The following is a 14668-nucleotide window of genomic DNA, read 5'->3' as shown; positions in this document are numbered from 1 at the left end:
GGATAAATAGCATAAGTTATGTGATGATGGAGCTCATGCTCTCTAAGGTGTTGATCACAGATTTGTCCAACACTGTGGTCAACATTAGAACAGAGAGCAGAGTCAGCATTTCTTCAGTTTGTTGTAGAGCCAACCAGTTGAGGAACCAGTGATTTGTTGGAGCTTCTGGTGCCACTAAAATCAACCTCAAACCCTCGAGCCTCACTGTTCTCAAGAGGAAAGAGGAAACACTGGTGGAAAACCATAGAAAAGCCTTGGTCGGCACAATGGATGATCAAAAACCTTCATCCCAAGAGTAGGCTTGTCTGACTGAAAGAGAAGACTGTGTTCTCGTCCTGGACAAAGTGCAGAATGAGACAATATTTACACTTTTAAAATGGAAAACCAACACTCTGATCATATTCCTCCCCTCAATACTGTGAACTTACATATTAATCCAAATGAAAGTTCAACACATGCACCAAAATGTTCACATTGAGTGTTTAAACCAACCATGTGGAAATGTTTAATGTTTCATCTTGACAAAGAAACAAAAGTGAGAAGAATTATTTTCAATAAACTATCATCAAGAACAATTTCTAGTCGAAGTGTGTCAGGAAACTTGTAGATTCATAACTTTGTTGGCAGCATTACAGACTCAACACAACACGCTCAAAAGATATTCAGTCAGGGAAGAATCATTGTGGCAGATAAGGACAATCACCATGAACGGATACTGATCACATTTATTTGTGTGTAAAAACAAAACCTGATTGAAAATGTTAATTAAAATGGATTTAAAGACATTTTGATGAAGTTAAATAATGTAGCTTATTAGACAACTTTATTTCTGTCGGAGATTCATCAACTTAAAAAACAATCAAATATTGTATACTTTAAGTAAAAATGATATATTTTAATTCTATAATTCAACCTGAAAGTTAATTTTTTTATTTTCTCCACTGCTTATATCCCCACTTTCAACCTGCTGTTGCCTGAGACCTTTACTTTCTCTGACAGGTTTACTTTTGAGGGCCAGTTCATGCTAAGGTTTGTGGGTAAATAGTACCAAGAACAGGCAGTTTTACTTCCTGTGAGACCATACAATGTTGGAGAGATCGTAGAGCACCAAGAGCTCACTGACCAGGAGGGAACTGAAGATAGTTCAAGTGTTTTTTTAACTACAGAAAGTCTGTCCGTAAAATAATGATAAAAATGGTTCTTGAATTGATGAAAATGACTGAAAATCATTCAAATGTATTTACTGTTTGAGCTCAATGTCATGTTTGAACCACTAGAGGGAACTAGAAGCTTTTCTCGTCTCCACAAAAAACTCGTTTATTTTTTACTTTCATAGTAATATTTTAGAAAAACTTTTTTTCTGAATAAAAGAGAATAGAAAGGAAGGAAAGAAAGTTTATACATATAAATCATCGTATGTCAAAATAAAAAGTAATTCAACCCACTTGTATTTCTCTTCACTTTAATTTGACACTCCTGGTATTCCATAGTTCACATTCTGCGTGACTTTAAGGTTCAGAAGAACGACTCTAAGAAATAATAATAAAGTTTAAAGTGGAGTTTTTGTCACAGAAAATAGTCGTAATAACATGTTTGGTTTACTTTGACTTTCCATCTGGACGTGACGTCACACTGAATCCTCATTGGCTCAGATATTTCTTCCTGCGTCTGTTGTTTACTTTCACTTGTACTTCGTTCGTCGACCTGAAGACTTGTTGGATCCTAGTCTCCAGAAAAGAGCTGAAGATGAAGAAGGTGTTGTTTGTGCTTGTTGTGTGGATCCACAGCTCAACTGCGAGTGAGTCTCCTTCCTCCACTTTCATGTGTTCACACCTGCGTCACCTTTTATTTCTCCAAATACTCTTCACTACAACCTTCATGACCTTTTCACTCTCAGAGGAGTCAAAGTGTTTCACTGATTCACTTTTCATCTCAGAACCGTGAAGAAGTCGTACACAGAAAAGTAGATCCAAGCTCAATGTCAGGTGCTCACCTGGTGGCGCTGTTGAGTCACTTCTGTTGATTGACGGAGGAACTTGTTTGACGCTGAACAGAAAGTGACTCCAGAGTTTTGCTTCATGAGCTGATCACTTGTTTTTAAACGATGCTGCCATCAGGAGATTCATTGACTCACAAGAAGAGCTTTTACAATTTTCATTGATTTGACTTTAGTAAACAAGTCTATCATGAACTAAAATGAGGAAATAAAAACAAAGAAAGTGTCGCATTTCTTAAGTGCGCATGTTCAGACAACCTTGTAGCTCAGCTCACTTCAACATATTATCACATCTCACAGTTTATTGGAGCAACTCAGTGAAGCAGCTGCTCTGAACTTGTGTTTGGACTTAAAATATCTAAATGAAACATTTACAATCATGTTGAACAGTAATCTTCAGAAACATGTTATTTATAAACTGATATAAACTCATGTTATTTAAGTTCATCATTAACCTTAATGTCCTTCAATGATCTTTATTCTATCAATCATTCTTCGATTTGTTCCATGAACTTGGTTTTAATTTTCATTAAAATATAGAAAATGTGTTATTAGAGAGAAATAATAAAAATAAGCAACATTATCTGTGTTTTTTAAAAACAATTTCAATTTAGTTGTTTGATCTTTTTCAACATTGTTGCTCCTGTTTCTTCTTAATTCATCCATTTATTCTTTTAATTCTCTTTATTCCTTATTTGTTTTATTATAAATATTTATTACATTTCAGCTCGTTTTTAATATTAATAGTTTTTTCTTCTTCTTCTTCTTCTTCTATAGTTGTGTCCCAGTTAGCCAGGGTTCTTGGAGAGTGAAGTGTGAAGGATGTTCTGCTGGTGTCCGTGTGTGGACGTGAACTTTGTGTCACTGCTGACTGTCCCTCTGTTCTTCACCTCTTTGTCTTTGTAGAAGATGTGATTGTTCTGCTGCATCACAACGTTGTGTCATCAGAACCAGAGAAGATCTAAACTTTGTTTTTGTGTCTCACAGTGATTCACACAATGCAGTTTTTCCAAACTGCGTCTGCTGGAGTTAAAAACTTCCCAGAGTTTGTTTATGTCACTTATGTGGACGGAGTTGAAGTGGAACACTACGACAGCAACACCAGGAGAAAAGTACCCAAACAAGACTGGATGATCCAGGTCACAGCAGATGATCCTCAGTACTGGGAGAGAGACACAAATATCTTAAATAACCAACAGCAGGTCCACAAGAACAACATTGAAATAGCAAAACAGAGATTCAACCAAACTGGAGGTTTGTTGTCTTTAAAATCAATGTTTGACCTTAAACTGAATCATGTTCAACCTTTTTACATCCTGAACCATCAATCTTGTATACAGAGTAGATCAGAGGAGGAAACTGGAGTAGATCATACAAGTTCAGAGAAGATAACAGTGGAGTATTAAACAGTGGAGTTGATCACAGTGGAGTATTAAACAGTGGAGTAGACCACAGTGGAGTATTAAACAGTGGAGTAGACCACAGTGGAGTAGATCACAGTGGAGTATTAAACAGTGGAGTAGATCGCAATGGAGTATTAAATAGTGGAGTAGACCACAGTGGAGTAGATCACAGTGGAGTATTAAACAGTGGAGTAGACCACAGTGGAGTATTAAACAGTGGAATAGACCACAGTGGAGTATTAAACAGTGGAGTAGATCACAGTGGAGTATTAAACAGTGGAGTAGATCACAGTGGAGTATTAAACAGTGGAGTAGATCACAGTGGAGTATTAAACAGTGGAGTAGATCACAGTGGAGTATTAAACAGTGGAGTAGATCACAGTGGAGTATTAAACAGTGGAGTAGACCACAGTGGAGTATTAAACAGTGGAGTAGATCACAGTGGAGTATTAAACAGTGGAGTAGATCACAGTGGAGTATTAAACAGTGGAGTAGATCACAGTGGAGTATGAAACAGTGGAGTAGACCACAGTGGAGTATTAAACAGTGGAGTATTAGACAGTGGAGTATTAAACAGTGGAGTAGACCACAGTGGAGTATTAAACAGTGGAGTAGATCACAGTGGAGTATTAAACAGTGGAGTAGATCACAGTGGAGTAGATCACAGTGAAGTAGATCACAGTGGAGTATTAAACAGTGGAGTAGATCACAGTGGAGTATTAAACAGTGGAGTATTAAACAGTGGAGTAGACCACAGTGGAGTATTAAACAGTGGAGTAGATCACAGTGGAGTATTAAACAGTGGAGTAGATCACAGTGGAGTAGATCACAGTGAAGTAGATCACAGTGGAGTATTAAACAGTGGAGTAGATCACAGTGGAGTATTAAACAGTGGAGTATTAAACAGTGGAGTAGACCACAGTGGAGTATTAAACAGTGGAGTAGATCACAGTGGAGTATTAAACAGTGGAGTAGATCACAGTGGAGTATTAAACAGTGGAGTATTAAACAGTGGAGTAGACCACAGTGGAGTATTAAACAGTGGAGTAGATCACAGTGGAGTATTAAACAGTGGAGTAGATCACAGTGGAGTAAACCACAGTGGAGTATTAAACAGTGGAGTAGATCACAATGGAGTATTAAACAGTGGAGTAGACCACAGTGGAGTATTAAACAGTGGAGCAGACCACAGTGGAGTATTAAACAGTGGAGTAGATCAAAGTGGAGTATTAAACAGTGAAGTAGACCACAGTGGAGTATTAAACCGTGGAGTAGACCACAGTGGAGTATTAAACAGTGGAGTAGATCACAGTGGAGTATTAAACAGTGGAGTAGACCACAGTGGAGTTTTAAACAGTGGAGTAGACCACAGTGGAGTATTAAACAGAGGAGTAGACCACAGTGGAGTATGAAACAGTGGAGTAGACAACAGTGGAGTATTAAACAGTGGAGTAGATCACAGTGGAGTATTAAACAGTGGAGTAGATCACAGTGGAGTATTTAACAGTGGAGTAGATCACAGTGGAGTAGATCACAGTGGAGTATTAAACAGTGGAGTAGATCACAGTGGAGTATTAAACAGTGGAGTAGATCAAAGTGGAGTATTAAACAGTGAAGTAGACCACAGTGGAGTATTAAACCGTGGAGTAGATCACAGTGGAGTATTAAACAGTGGAGTAGACCACAGTGGAGTTTTAAACAGTGGAGTAGACCACATTGGAGTATTAAACAGAGGAGTAGACCACAGTGGAGTAGACAACAGTGGAGTATTAAACAGTGGAGTAGATCACAGTGGAGTATTAAACAGTGGAGTAGATCACAGTGGAGTATTTAACAGTGAAGTAGACCACAGTGGAGTATTAAACCGTGGAGTAGACCACAGTGGAGTATTAAACAGTGGAGTAGACCACAGTGGAGTATTAAACAGTGGAGTAAACCACAGTGGAGTATTAAACAGTGGAGTAGATCACAGTGGAGTATTAAACAGTGGAGTAGACCACAGTGGAGTATTTAACAGTGGAGTAGACCACAGTGGAGTATTAAACAGAGGAGTAGACCACAGTGGAGTAGACAACAGTGGAGTATTAAACAGTGGAGTAGATCACAGTGGAGTATTAAACAGTGGAGTAGATCACAGTGGAGTATTTAACAGTGGAGTAGATCACAGTGGAGTATTAAACAGTGGAGTAGATCACAGTGGAGTATTAAACAGTGGAGTATTAAACAGTGGAGTAGATCACAGTGGAGTATTAAACAGTGGAGTAGACCACAGTGGAGTAGACCACAGTGGAGTAGACCACAGTGGAGCATTAAACAGTGGAGTAGATCACAGTGGAGTATTTAACAGTGGAGTAGACCACAGTGGAGTATGAAACAGTGGAGTAGACCACAGTGGAGTATTAAACAGTGGAGTAGATCACAGTGGAGTATTAAACAGTGGAGTAGACCACAGTGGAGTAGACCACAGTGGAGTATGAAACAGTGGAGTAGATCACAGTGGAGTATTAAACAGTGGAGTAGATCACAGTGGAGTATGAAACAGTGGAGTAGATCACAGTGGAGTATTAAACAGTGGAGTAGATCACAGTGGAGTATGAAACAGTGGAGTAGATCACAGTGGAGTATTAAACAGTGGAGTAGATCACAGTGGAGTATTAAACAGTGGAGCAGATCACAGTGGAGTAGACCACAGTGGAGTAGATCACAGTGGAGTAGACCACAGTGGAGTAGACCACAGTGGAGTATTAAACAGTGGAGTAGATCACAGTGGAGTATTAAACAGTGGAGTAGACCACAGTGGAGTATTAAACAGTGGAGTATTAAACAGTGCAGTAGATCACAGTGGAGTATTAAAGGTAAGGTAAGGTAAGGTAAGGTAAAACTTTATTGATCCCTCAGGAGGTCTCCTTTGGGAAATATTTTTTTACCAATAGCCAGCAATTTTTCATAAACAATAAAAAATAATACATAAAAAATAAAATAAGAAGAACATAAAGAGGAAGAACAAGATGACACAATCTAAGTCTAAAGACAAAGACAAAGGACATAGGTCAAGGAAAGAAAAACAACAAAGACAAAGATACAAAGACTAACATGGAACAGAACATCCAGATACTTTCACTCCACTCCTGCCCCCGAACTCAGAATTGTACAATTTAATAGCCCGAGGGATGAATGAGTCCCTGAGTCTATTTGTTTTGCACCTGGGTAGGAGCATTCGTGCACTCATTCTGCTTCTCTGCTCACTGATGACAGTGTTCAGAGGATGATCAGTGGAGTAGATCACAGTGGAGTAGACAACAGTGGAGTATTAAACAGTGGAGTAGATCACAGTGGAGTATTAAACAGTGGAGTAGACAACAGTGGAGTAGACAACAGTGGAGTAGATCACAGTGGAGTATTAAACAGTGGAGTAGATCACAGTGGAGTATTAAACAGTGGAGTAGATCACAGTGGAGTATTAAACAGTGGAGTAGACAACAGTGGAGTATTAAACAGTGGAGTATTAAACAGTGGAGTAGATCACAGTGGAGTAGATCACAGTGGAGTATTAAACAGTGGAGTAGACAACAGTGGAGTATTAAACAGTGGAGTAGATCACAGTGGAGTATTAAACAGTGGAGTAGACCACAGTGGAGTATGAAACAGTGGAGCAGACCACAGTGGAGTATTAAACAGTGGAGTAGATCACAGTGGAGTATTAAACAGTGGAGTAGACCACAGTGGAGTATGAAACAGTGGAGCAGACCACAGTGGAGTATTAAACAGTGGAGTAGATCACAGTGGAGTATTAAACAGTGGAGTATACAACAGTGGAATATTAAACAGTGGAGTAGATCACAGTGGAGTATTAAACAGTGGAGTAGACAACAGTGGAGTATTAAACAGTGGAGTAGATCACAGTGGAGTAGATCACAGTGGAGTATTAAACAGTGGAGTATGAAACAGTGGAGTAGACAACAAATGGAGTATTAAACAGTGGAGTAGATCACAGTGGAGTATTAAACAGTGGAGTAGATCACAGTGGAGTATTAAACAGTGGAGTAGACAACAGTGGAGTATTAAACAGTGGAGTAGATCACAGTGGAGTATTAAACAGTGTAGTATTAAACAGTGGAGTAGATCACAGTGGAGTATTAAACAGTGGAGTAGATCACAGTGGAGTATTAAACAGTGGAGTAGACAACAGTGGAGTATTAAACAGTGGAGTATGAAACAGTGGAGTAGAACACAGTGGAGTATTAAACAGTGGAGTAGACCACAGTGGAGTAGACAACATTGGAGTATTAAACAGTGGAGTAGATCACAGTGGAGTATAAAACAGTGGAGTAGATCACAGTGGAGTATTAAACAGTGGAGTAGATCACAGTGGAGTAGATCACAGTGGAGTATTAAACAGTGGAGTAGACCACAGTGGAGTAGATCACAGTGGAGTATTAAACAGTGGAGTAGACCACAGTGGAGTATGAAACAGTGGAGCAGACCACAGTGGAGTATGAAACAGTGGAGTAGATCACAGTGGAGTATTAAACAGTGGAGTAGACCACAGTGGAGTATTAAACAGTGGAGTAGATCACAGTGGAGTATTAAACAGTGGAGTAGACAACAGTGGAGTAGACAACAGTGGAGTAGATCACAGTGGAGTATTAAACAGTGGAGTAGACAACAGTGGAGTATTAAACAGTGGAGTAGATCACAGTGGAGTATTAAACAGTGGAGTAGACCACAGTGGAGTATGAAACAGTGGAGCAGACCACAGTGGAGTATCAAACAGTGGAGTAGATCACAGTGGAGTATTAAACAGTGGAGTAGACAACAGTGGAGTATTAAACAGTGGAGTAGATCACAGTGGAGTATTAAACAGTGGAGTAGATCACAGTGGAGTATTAAACAGTGGAGTATGAAACAGTGGAGTAGACAACAGTGGAGTATTAAACAGTGGAGTAAATCACAGTGGAGTATTAAACAGTGGAGTAGATCACAGTGGAGTATTAAACAGTGGAGTAGACAACAGTGGAGTATTAAACAGTGGAGTAGATCACAGTGGAGTATTAAACAGTGGAGTAGATCACAGTGGAGTATTAAACAGTGGAGTAGATCACAGTGGAGTATTAAACAGTGGAGTAGACAACAGTGGAGTATTAAACAGTGGAGTATGAAACAGTGGAGTAGAACACAGTGGAGTATTAAACAGTGGAGTAGACCACAGTGGAGTAGACAACAGTGGACTATTAAACAGTGGAGTAGATCACAGTGGAGTATAAAACAGTGGAGTAGATCACAGTGGAGTATTAAACAGTGGAGTAGATCACAGTGGAGTAGATCACAGTGGAGTATTAAACAGTGGAGTATTAAACAGTGGAGTAGATCACAGTGGAGTATTAAACAGTGGAGTAGACCACAGTGGAGTAGACCACAGTGGAGTATGAAACAGTGGAGCAGACCACAGTGGAGTATTAAACAGTGGAGCAGACCACAGTGGAGTATTAAACAGTGGAGTAGATCAAAGTGGAGTATTAAACAGTGAAGTAGACCACAGTGGAGTATTAAACCGTGGAGTAGACCACAGTGGAGTATTAAACAGTGGAGTAGACCACAGTGGAGTATTAAACAGTGGAGTAAACCACAGTGGAGTATTAAACAGTGGAGTAGATCACAGTGGAGTATTAAACAGTGGAGTAGACCACAGTGGAGTTTTAAACAGTGGAGTAGACCACAGTGGAGTATTAAACAGAGGAGTAGACCACAGTGGAGTATGAAACAGTGGAGTAGACAACAGTGGAGTATTAAACAGTGGAGTAGATCACAGTGGGGTATTAAACAGTGGAGTAGATCACAGTGGAGTATTTAACAGTGGAGTAGATCACAGTGGAGTAGATCACAGTGGAGTATTAAACAGTGGAGTAGATCACAGTGGAGTATTAAACAGTGGAGTAGATCAAAGTGGAGTATTAAACAGTGAAGTAGACCACAGTGGAGTATTAAACCGTGGAGTAGATCACAGTGGAGTATTAAACAGTGGAGTAGACCACAGTGGAGTTTTAAACAGTGGAGTAGACCACATTGGAGTATTAAACAGAGGAGTAGACCACAGTGGAGTAGACAACAGTGGAGTATTAAACAGTGGAGTAGATCACAGTGGAGTATTAAACAGTGGAGTAGATCACAGTGGAGTATTAAACAGTGGAGTATGAAACAGTGGAGTAGACAACAGTGGAGTATTAAACAGTGGAGTAAATCACAGTGGAGTATTAAACAGTGGAGTAGATCACAGTGGAGTATTAAACAGTGGAGTAGACAACAGTGGAGTATTAAACAGTGGAGTATTAAACAGTGGAGTAGATCACAGTGGAGTATTAAACAGTGGAGTAGATCACAGTGGAGTATTAAACAGTGGAGTAGACAACAGTGGAGTATTAAACAGTGGAGTATGAAACAGTGGAGTAGAACACAGTGGAGTATTAAACAGTGGAGTAGACCACAGTGGAGTAGACAACAGTGGACTATTAAACAGTGGAGTAGATCACAGTGGAGTATAAAACAGTGGAGTAGATCACAGTGGAGTATTAAACAGTGGAGTAGATCACAGTGGAGTAGATCACAGTGGAGTATTAAACAGTGGAGTATTAAACAGTGGAGTAGATCACAGTGGAGTATTAAACAGTGGAGTAGACCACAGTGGAGTATGAAACAGTGGAGCAGACCACAGTGGAGTATTAAACAGTGGAGCAGACCACAGTGGAGTATTAAACAGTGGAGTAGATCAAAGTGGAGTATTAAACAGTGAAGTAGACCACAGTGGAGTATTAAACCGTGGAGTAGACCACAGTGGAGTATTAAACAGTGGAGTAGACCACAGTGGAGTATTAAACAGTGGAGTAAACCACAGTGGAGTATTAAACAGTGGAGTAGATCACAGTGGAGTATTAAACAGTGGAGTAGACCACAGTGGAGTTTTAAACAGTGGAGTAGACCACAGTGGAGTATTAAACAGAGGAGTAGACCACAGTGGAGTATGAAACAGTGGAGTAGACAACAGTGGAGTATTAAACAGTGGAGTAGATCACAGTGGGGTATTAAACAGTGGAGTAGATCACAGTGGAGTATTTAACAGTGGAGTAGATCACAGTGGAGTAGATCACAGTGGAGTATTAAACAGTGGAGTAGATCACAGTGGAGTATTAAACAGTGGAGTAGATCAAAGTGGAGTATTAAACAGTGAAGTAGACCACAGTGGAGTATTAAACCGTGGAGTAGATCACAGTGGAGTATTAAACAGTGGAGTAGACCACAGTGGAGTTTTAAACAGTGGAGTAGACCACATTGGAGTATTAAACAGAGGAGTAGACCACAGTGGAGTAGACAACAGTGGAGTATTAAACAGTGGAGTAGATCACAGTGGAGTATTAAACAGTGGAGTAGATCACAGTGGAGTATTTAACAGTGAAGTAGACCACAGTGGAGTATTAAACCGTGGAGTAGACCACAGTGGAGTATTAAACAGTGGAGTAGACCACAGTGGAGTATTTAACAGTGGAGTAAACCACAGTGGAGTATTAAACAGTGGAGTAGATCACAGTGGAGTATTAAACAGTGGAGTAGACCACAGTGGAGTTTTAAACAGTGGAGTAGACCACAGTGGAGTATTAAACAGAGGAGTAGACCACAGTGGAGTATGAAACAGTGGAGTAGACAACAGTGGAGTATTAAACAGTGGAGTAGATCACAGTGGAGTATTAAACAGTGGAGTAGATCACAGTGGAGTATTTAACAGTGGAGTAGATCACAGTGGAGTATTAAACAGTGGAGTAGATCACAGTGGAGTAGATCACAGTGGAGTATTAAACAGTGGAGTAGATCACAGTGGAGTATTAAACAGTGGAGTAGATCAAAGTGGAGTATTAAACAGTGAAGTAGACCACAGTGGAGTATTAAACCGTGGAGTAGATCACAGTGGAGTATTAAACAGTGGAGTAGACCACAGTGGAGTTTTAAACAGTGGAGTAGACCACAGTGGAGTATTAAACAGAGGAGTAGACCACAGTGGAGTAGACAACAGTGGAGTATTAAACAGTGGAGTAGATCACAGTGGAGTATTAAACAGTGGAGTAGATCACAGTGGAGTATTTAACAGTGGAGTAGATCACAGTGGAGTATTAAACAGTGGAGTAGATCACAGTGGAGTATTAAACAGTGGAGTAGATCACAGTGGAGTATTAAACAGTGGAGTAGATCACAGTGGAGTATTAAACAGTGGAGTAGACCACAGTGGAGTAGACCACAGTGGAGCATTAAACAGTGGAGTAGATCACAGTGGAGTATTTAACAGTGGAGTAGACCACAGTGGAGTATGAAACAGTGGAGTAGACCACAGTGGAGTATTAAACAGTGGAGTAGATCACAGTGGAGTATTAAACAGTGGAGTAGACCACAGTGGAGTAGACCACAGTGGAGTATGAAACAGTGGAGTAGATCACAGTGGAGTATTAAACAGTGGAGTAGATCACAGTGGAGTATGAAACAGTGGAGTAGATCACAGTGGAGTATTAAACAGTGGAGTAGATCACAGTGGAGTATGAAACAGTGGAGTAGATCACAGTGGAGTATTAAACAGTGGAGTAGATCACAGTGGAGTATTAAACAGTGGAGCAGATCACAGTGGAGTAGACCACAGTGGAGTAGATCACAGTGGAGTAGACCACAGTGGAGTAGACCACAGTGGAGTATTAAACAGTGGAGTAGATCACAGTGGAGTATTAAACAGTGGAGTAGACCACAGTGGAGTATTAAACAGTGGAGCAGACCACAGTGGAGTATTAAACAGTGCAGTAGATCACAGTGGAGTATTAAACAGTGGAGTAGACAACAGTGGAGTATTAAACAGTGGAGTAGATCACAGTGGAGTAGACAACAGTGGAGTAGACAACAGTGGAGTATTAAACAGTGGAGTAGATCACAGTGGAGTATTAAACAGTGGAGTAGACAACAGTGGAGTATTAAACAGTGGAGTAGATCACAGTGGAGTATTAAACAGTGGAGTAGATCACAGTGGAGTATTAAACAGTGGAGTAGATCACAGTGGAGTATTAAACAGTGGAGTAGACAACAGTGGAGTATTAAACAGTGGAGTATTAAACAGTGGAGTAGATCACAGTGGAGTAGATCACAGTGGAGTATTAAACAGTGGAGTAGACAACAGTGGAGTATTAAACAGTGGAGTAGATCACAGTGGAGTATTAAACAGTGTAGTAGACCACAGTGGAGTATGAAACAGTGGAGCAGACCACAGTGGAGTATTAAACAGTGGAGTAGATCACAGTGGAGTATTAAACAGTGGAGTAGACCACAGTGGAGTATGAAACAGTGGAGCAGACCACAGTGGAGTATTAAACAGTGGAGTAGATCACAGTGGAGTATTAAACAGTGGAGTATACAACAGTGGAATATTAAACAGTGGAGTAGATCACAGTGGAGTATTAAACAGTGGAGTAGACAACAGTGGAGTATTAAACAGTGGAGTAGATCACAGTGGAGTAGATCACAGTGGAGTATTAAACAGTGGAGTATGAAACAGTGGAGTAGACAACAGTGGAGTATTAAACAGTGGAGTAGATCACAGTGGAGTATTAAACAGTGGAGTAGATCACAGTGGAGTATTAAACAGTGGAGTAGACAACAGTGGAGTATTAAACAGTGGAGTAGATCACAGTGGAGTATTAAACAGTGGAGTATTAAACAGTGGAGTAGATCACAGTGGAGTATTAAACAGTGGAGTAGATCACAGTGGAGTATTAAACAGTGGAGTAGACAACAGTGGAGTATTAAACAGTGGAGTATGAAACAGTGGAGTAGAACACAGTGGAGTATTAAACAGTGGAGTAGACCACAGTGGAGTAGACAACAGTGGAGTATTAAACAGTGGAGTAGATCACAGTGGAGTATAAAACAGTGGAGTAGATCACAGTGGAGTATTAAACAGTGGAGTAGATCACAGTGGAGTAGATCACAGTGGAGTAGACCACAGTGGAGTAGATCACAGTGGAGTATTAAACAGTGGAGTAGACCACAGTGGAGTATGAAACAGTGGAGCAGACCACAGTGGAGTATGAAACAGTGGAGTAGATCACAGTGGAGTATTAAACAGTGGAGTAGACCACAGTGGAGTATTAAACAGTGGAGTAGATCACAGTGGAGTATTAAACAGTGGAGTAGACAACAGTGGAGTATTAAACAGTGGAGTAGATCACAGTGGAGTATTAAAAAGTGGAGTAGACAACAGTGGAGTATTAAACAGTGGAGTAGATCACAGTGGAGTATTAAACAGTGGAGTAGACCACAGTGGAGTATGAAACAGTGGAGCAGACCACAGTGGAGTATTAAACAGTGGAGTAGATCACAGTGGAGTATTAAACAGTGGAGTAGACAACAGTGGAGTATTAAACAGTGGAGTAGATCACAGTGGAGTATTAAACAGTGGAGTAGACAACAGTGGAGTATTAAACAGTGGAGTAGATCACAGTGGAGTAGATCACAGTGGAGTATTAAACAGTGGAGTATGAAACAGTGGAGTAGACAACAGTGGAGTATTAAACAGTGGAGTAAATCACAGTGGAGTATTAAACAGTGGAGTAGATCACAGTGGAGTATTAAACAGTGGAGTAGACAACAGTGGAGTATTAAACAGTGGAGTAGATCACAGTGGAGTATTAAACAGTGGAGTAGATCACAGTGGAGTATTAAACAGTGGAGTAGACAACAGTGGAGTATTAAACAGTGGAGTAGATCACAGTGGAGTATTAAACAGTGGAGTATTAAACAGTGGAGTAGATCACAGTGGAGTATTAAACAGTGGAGTAGATCACAGTGGAGTATTAAACAGTGGAGTAGACAACAGTGGAGTATTAAACAGTGGAGTATGAAACAGTGGAGTAGAACACAGTGGAGTATTAAACAGTGGAGTAGACCACAGTGGAGTAGACAACAGTGGAGTATTAAACAGTGGAGTAGATCACAGTGGAGTATAAAACAGTGGAGTAGATCACAGTGGAGTATTAAACAGTGGAGTAGATCACAGTGGAGTAGATCACAGTGGAGTAGACCACAGTGGAGTAGATCACAGTGGAGTATTAAACAGTGGAGTAGACCACAGTGGAGTATGAAACAGTGGAGCAGACCACAGTGGAGTATGAAACAGTGGAGTAGATCACAGTGGAGTATTAAACAGTGGAGTAGACCACAGTGGAGTATTAAACAGTGGAGTAGATCACAG

At 40.2% G+C, this 14668-nt stretch overlaps 1 protein-coding gene across 1 annotated transcript in view; it reads left to right on the top strand.

Annotated features, from left to right (window-relative positions):
- Positions 1-2979: 2979 nt before the first annotated feature.
- The window catches only part of LOC148074763 (class I histocompatibility antigen, F10 alpha chain-like), a gene marked incomplete at its 5' end in the record, with an annotated part of 34678 nt that continues 22989 nt past the window's right edge, over positions 2980-14668 (top strand). Inside the window, one exon of the mRNA XM_087796110.1 lies at positions 2980-3250. Coding sequence (XP_087652236.1) covers positions 2980-3250 — 271 coding nt within the window. The remainder of the gene's footprint in view (positions 3251-14668) is intronic.

Source organism: Callionymus lyra, chromosome 7 (genome assembly GCF_982586985.1).
Source record: "Callionymus lyra chromosome 7, fCalLyr1.hap1.1, whole genome shotgun sequence".
NCBI lineage: Eukaryota > Metazoa > Chordata > Actinopteri > Syngnathiformes > Callionymidae > Callionymus > Callionymus lyra.
This window is presented reverse-complemented; position numbering and strand designations above follow the sequence as displayed.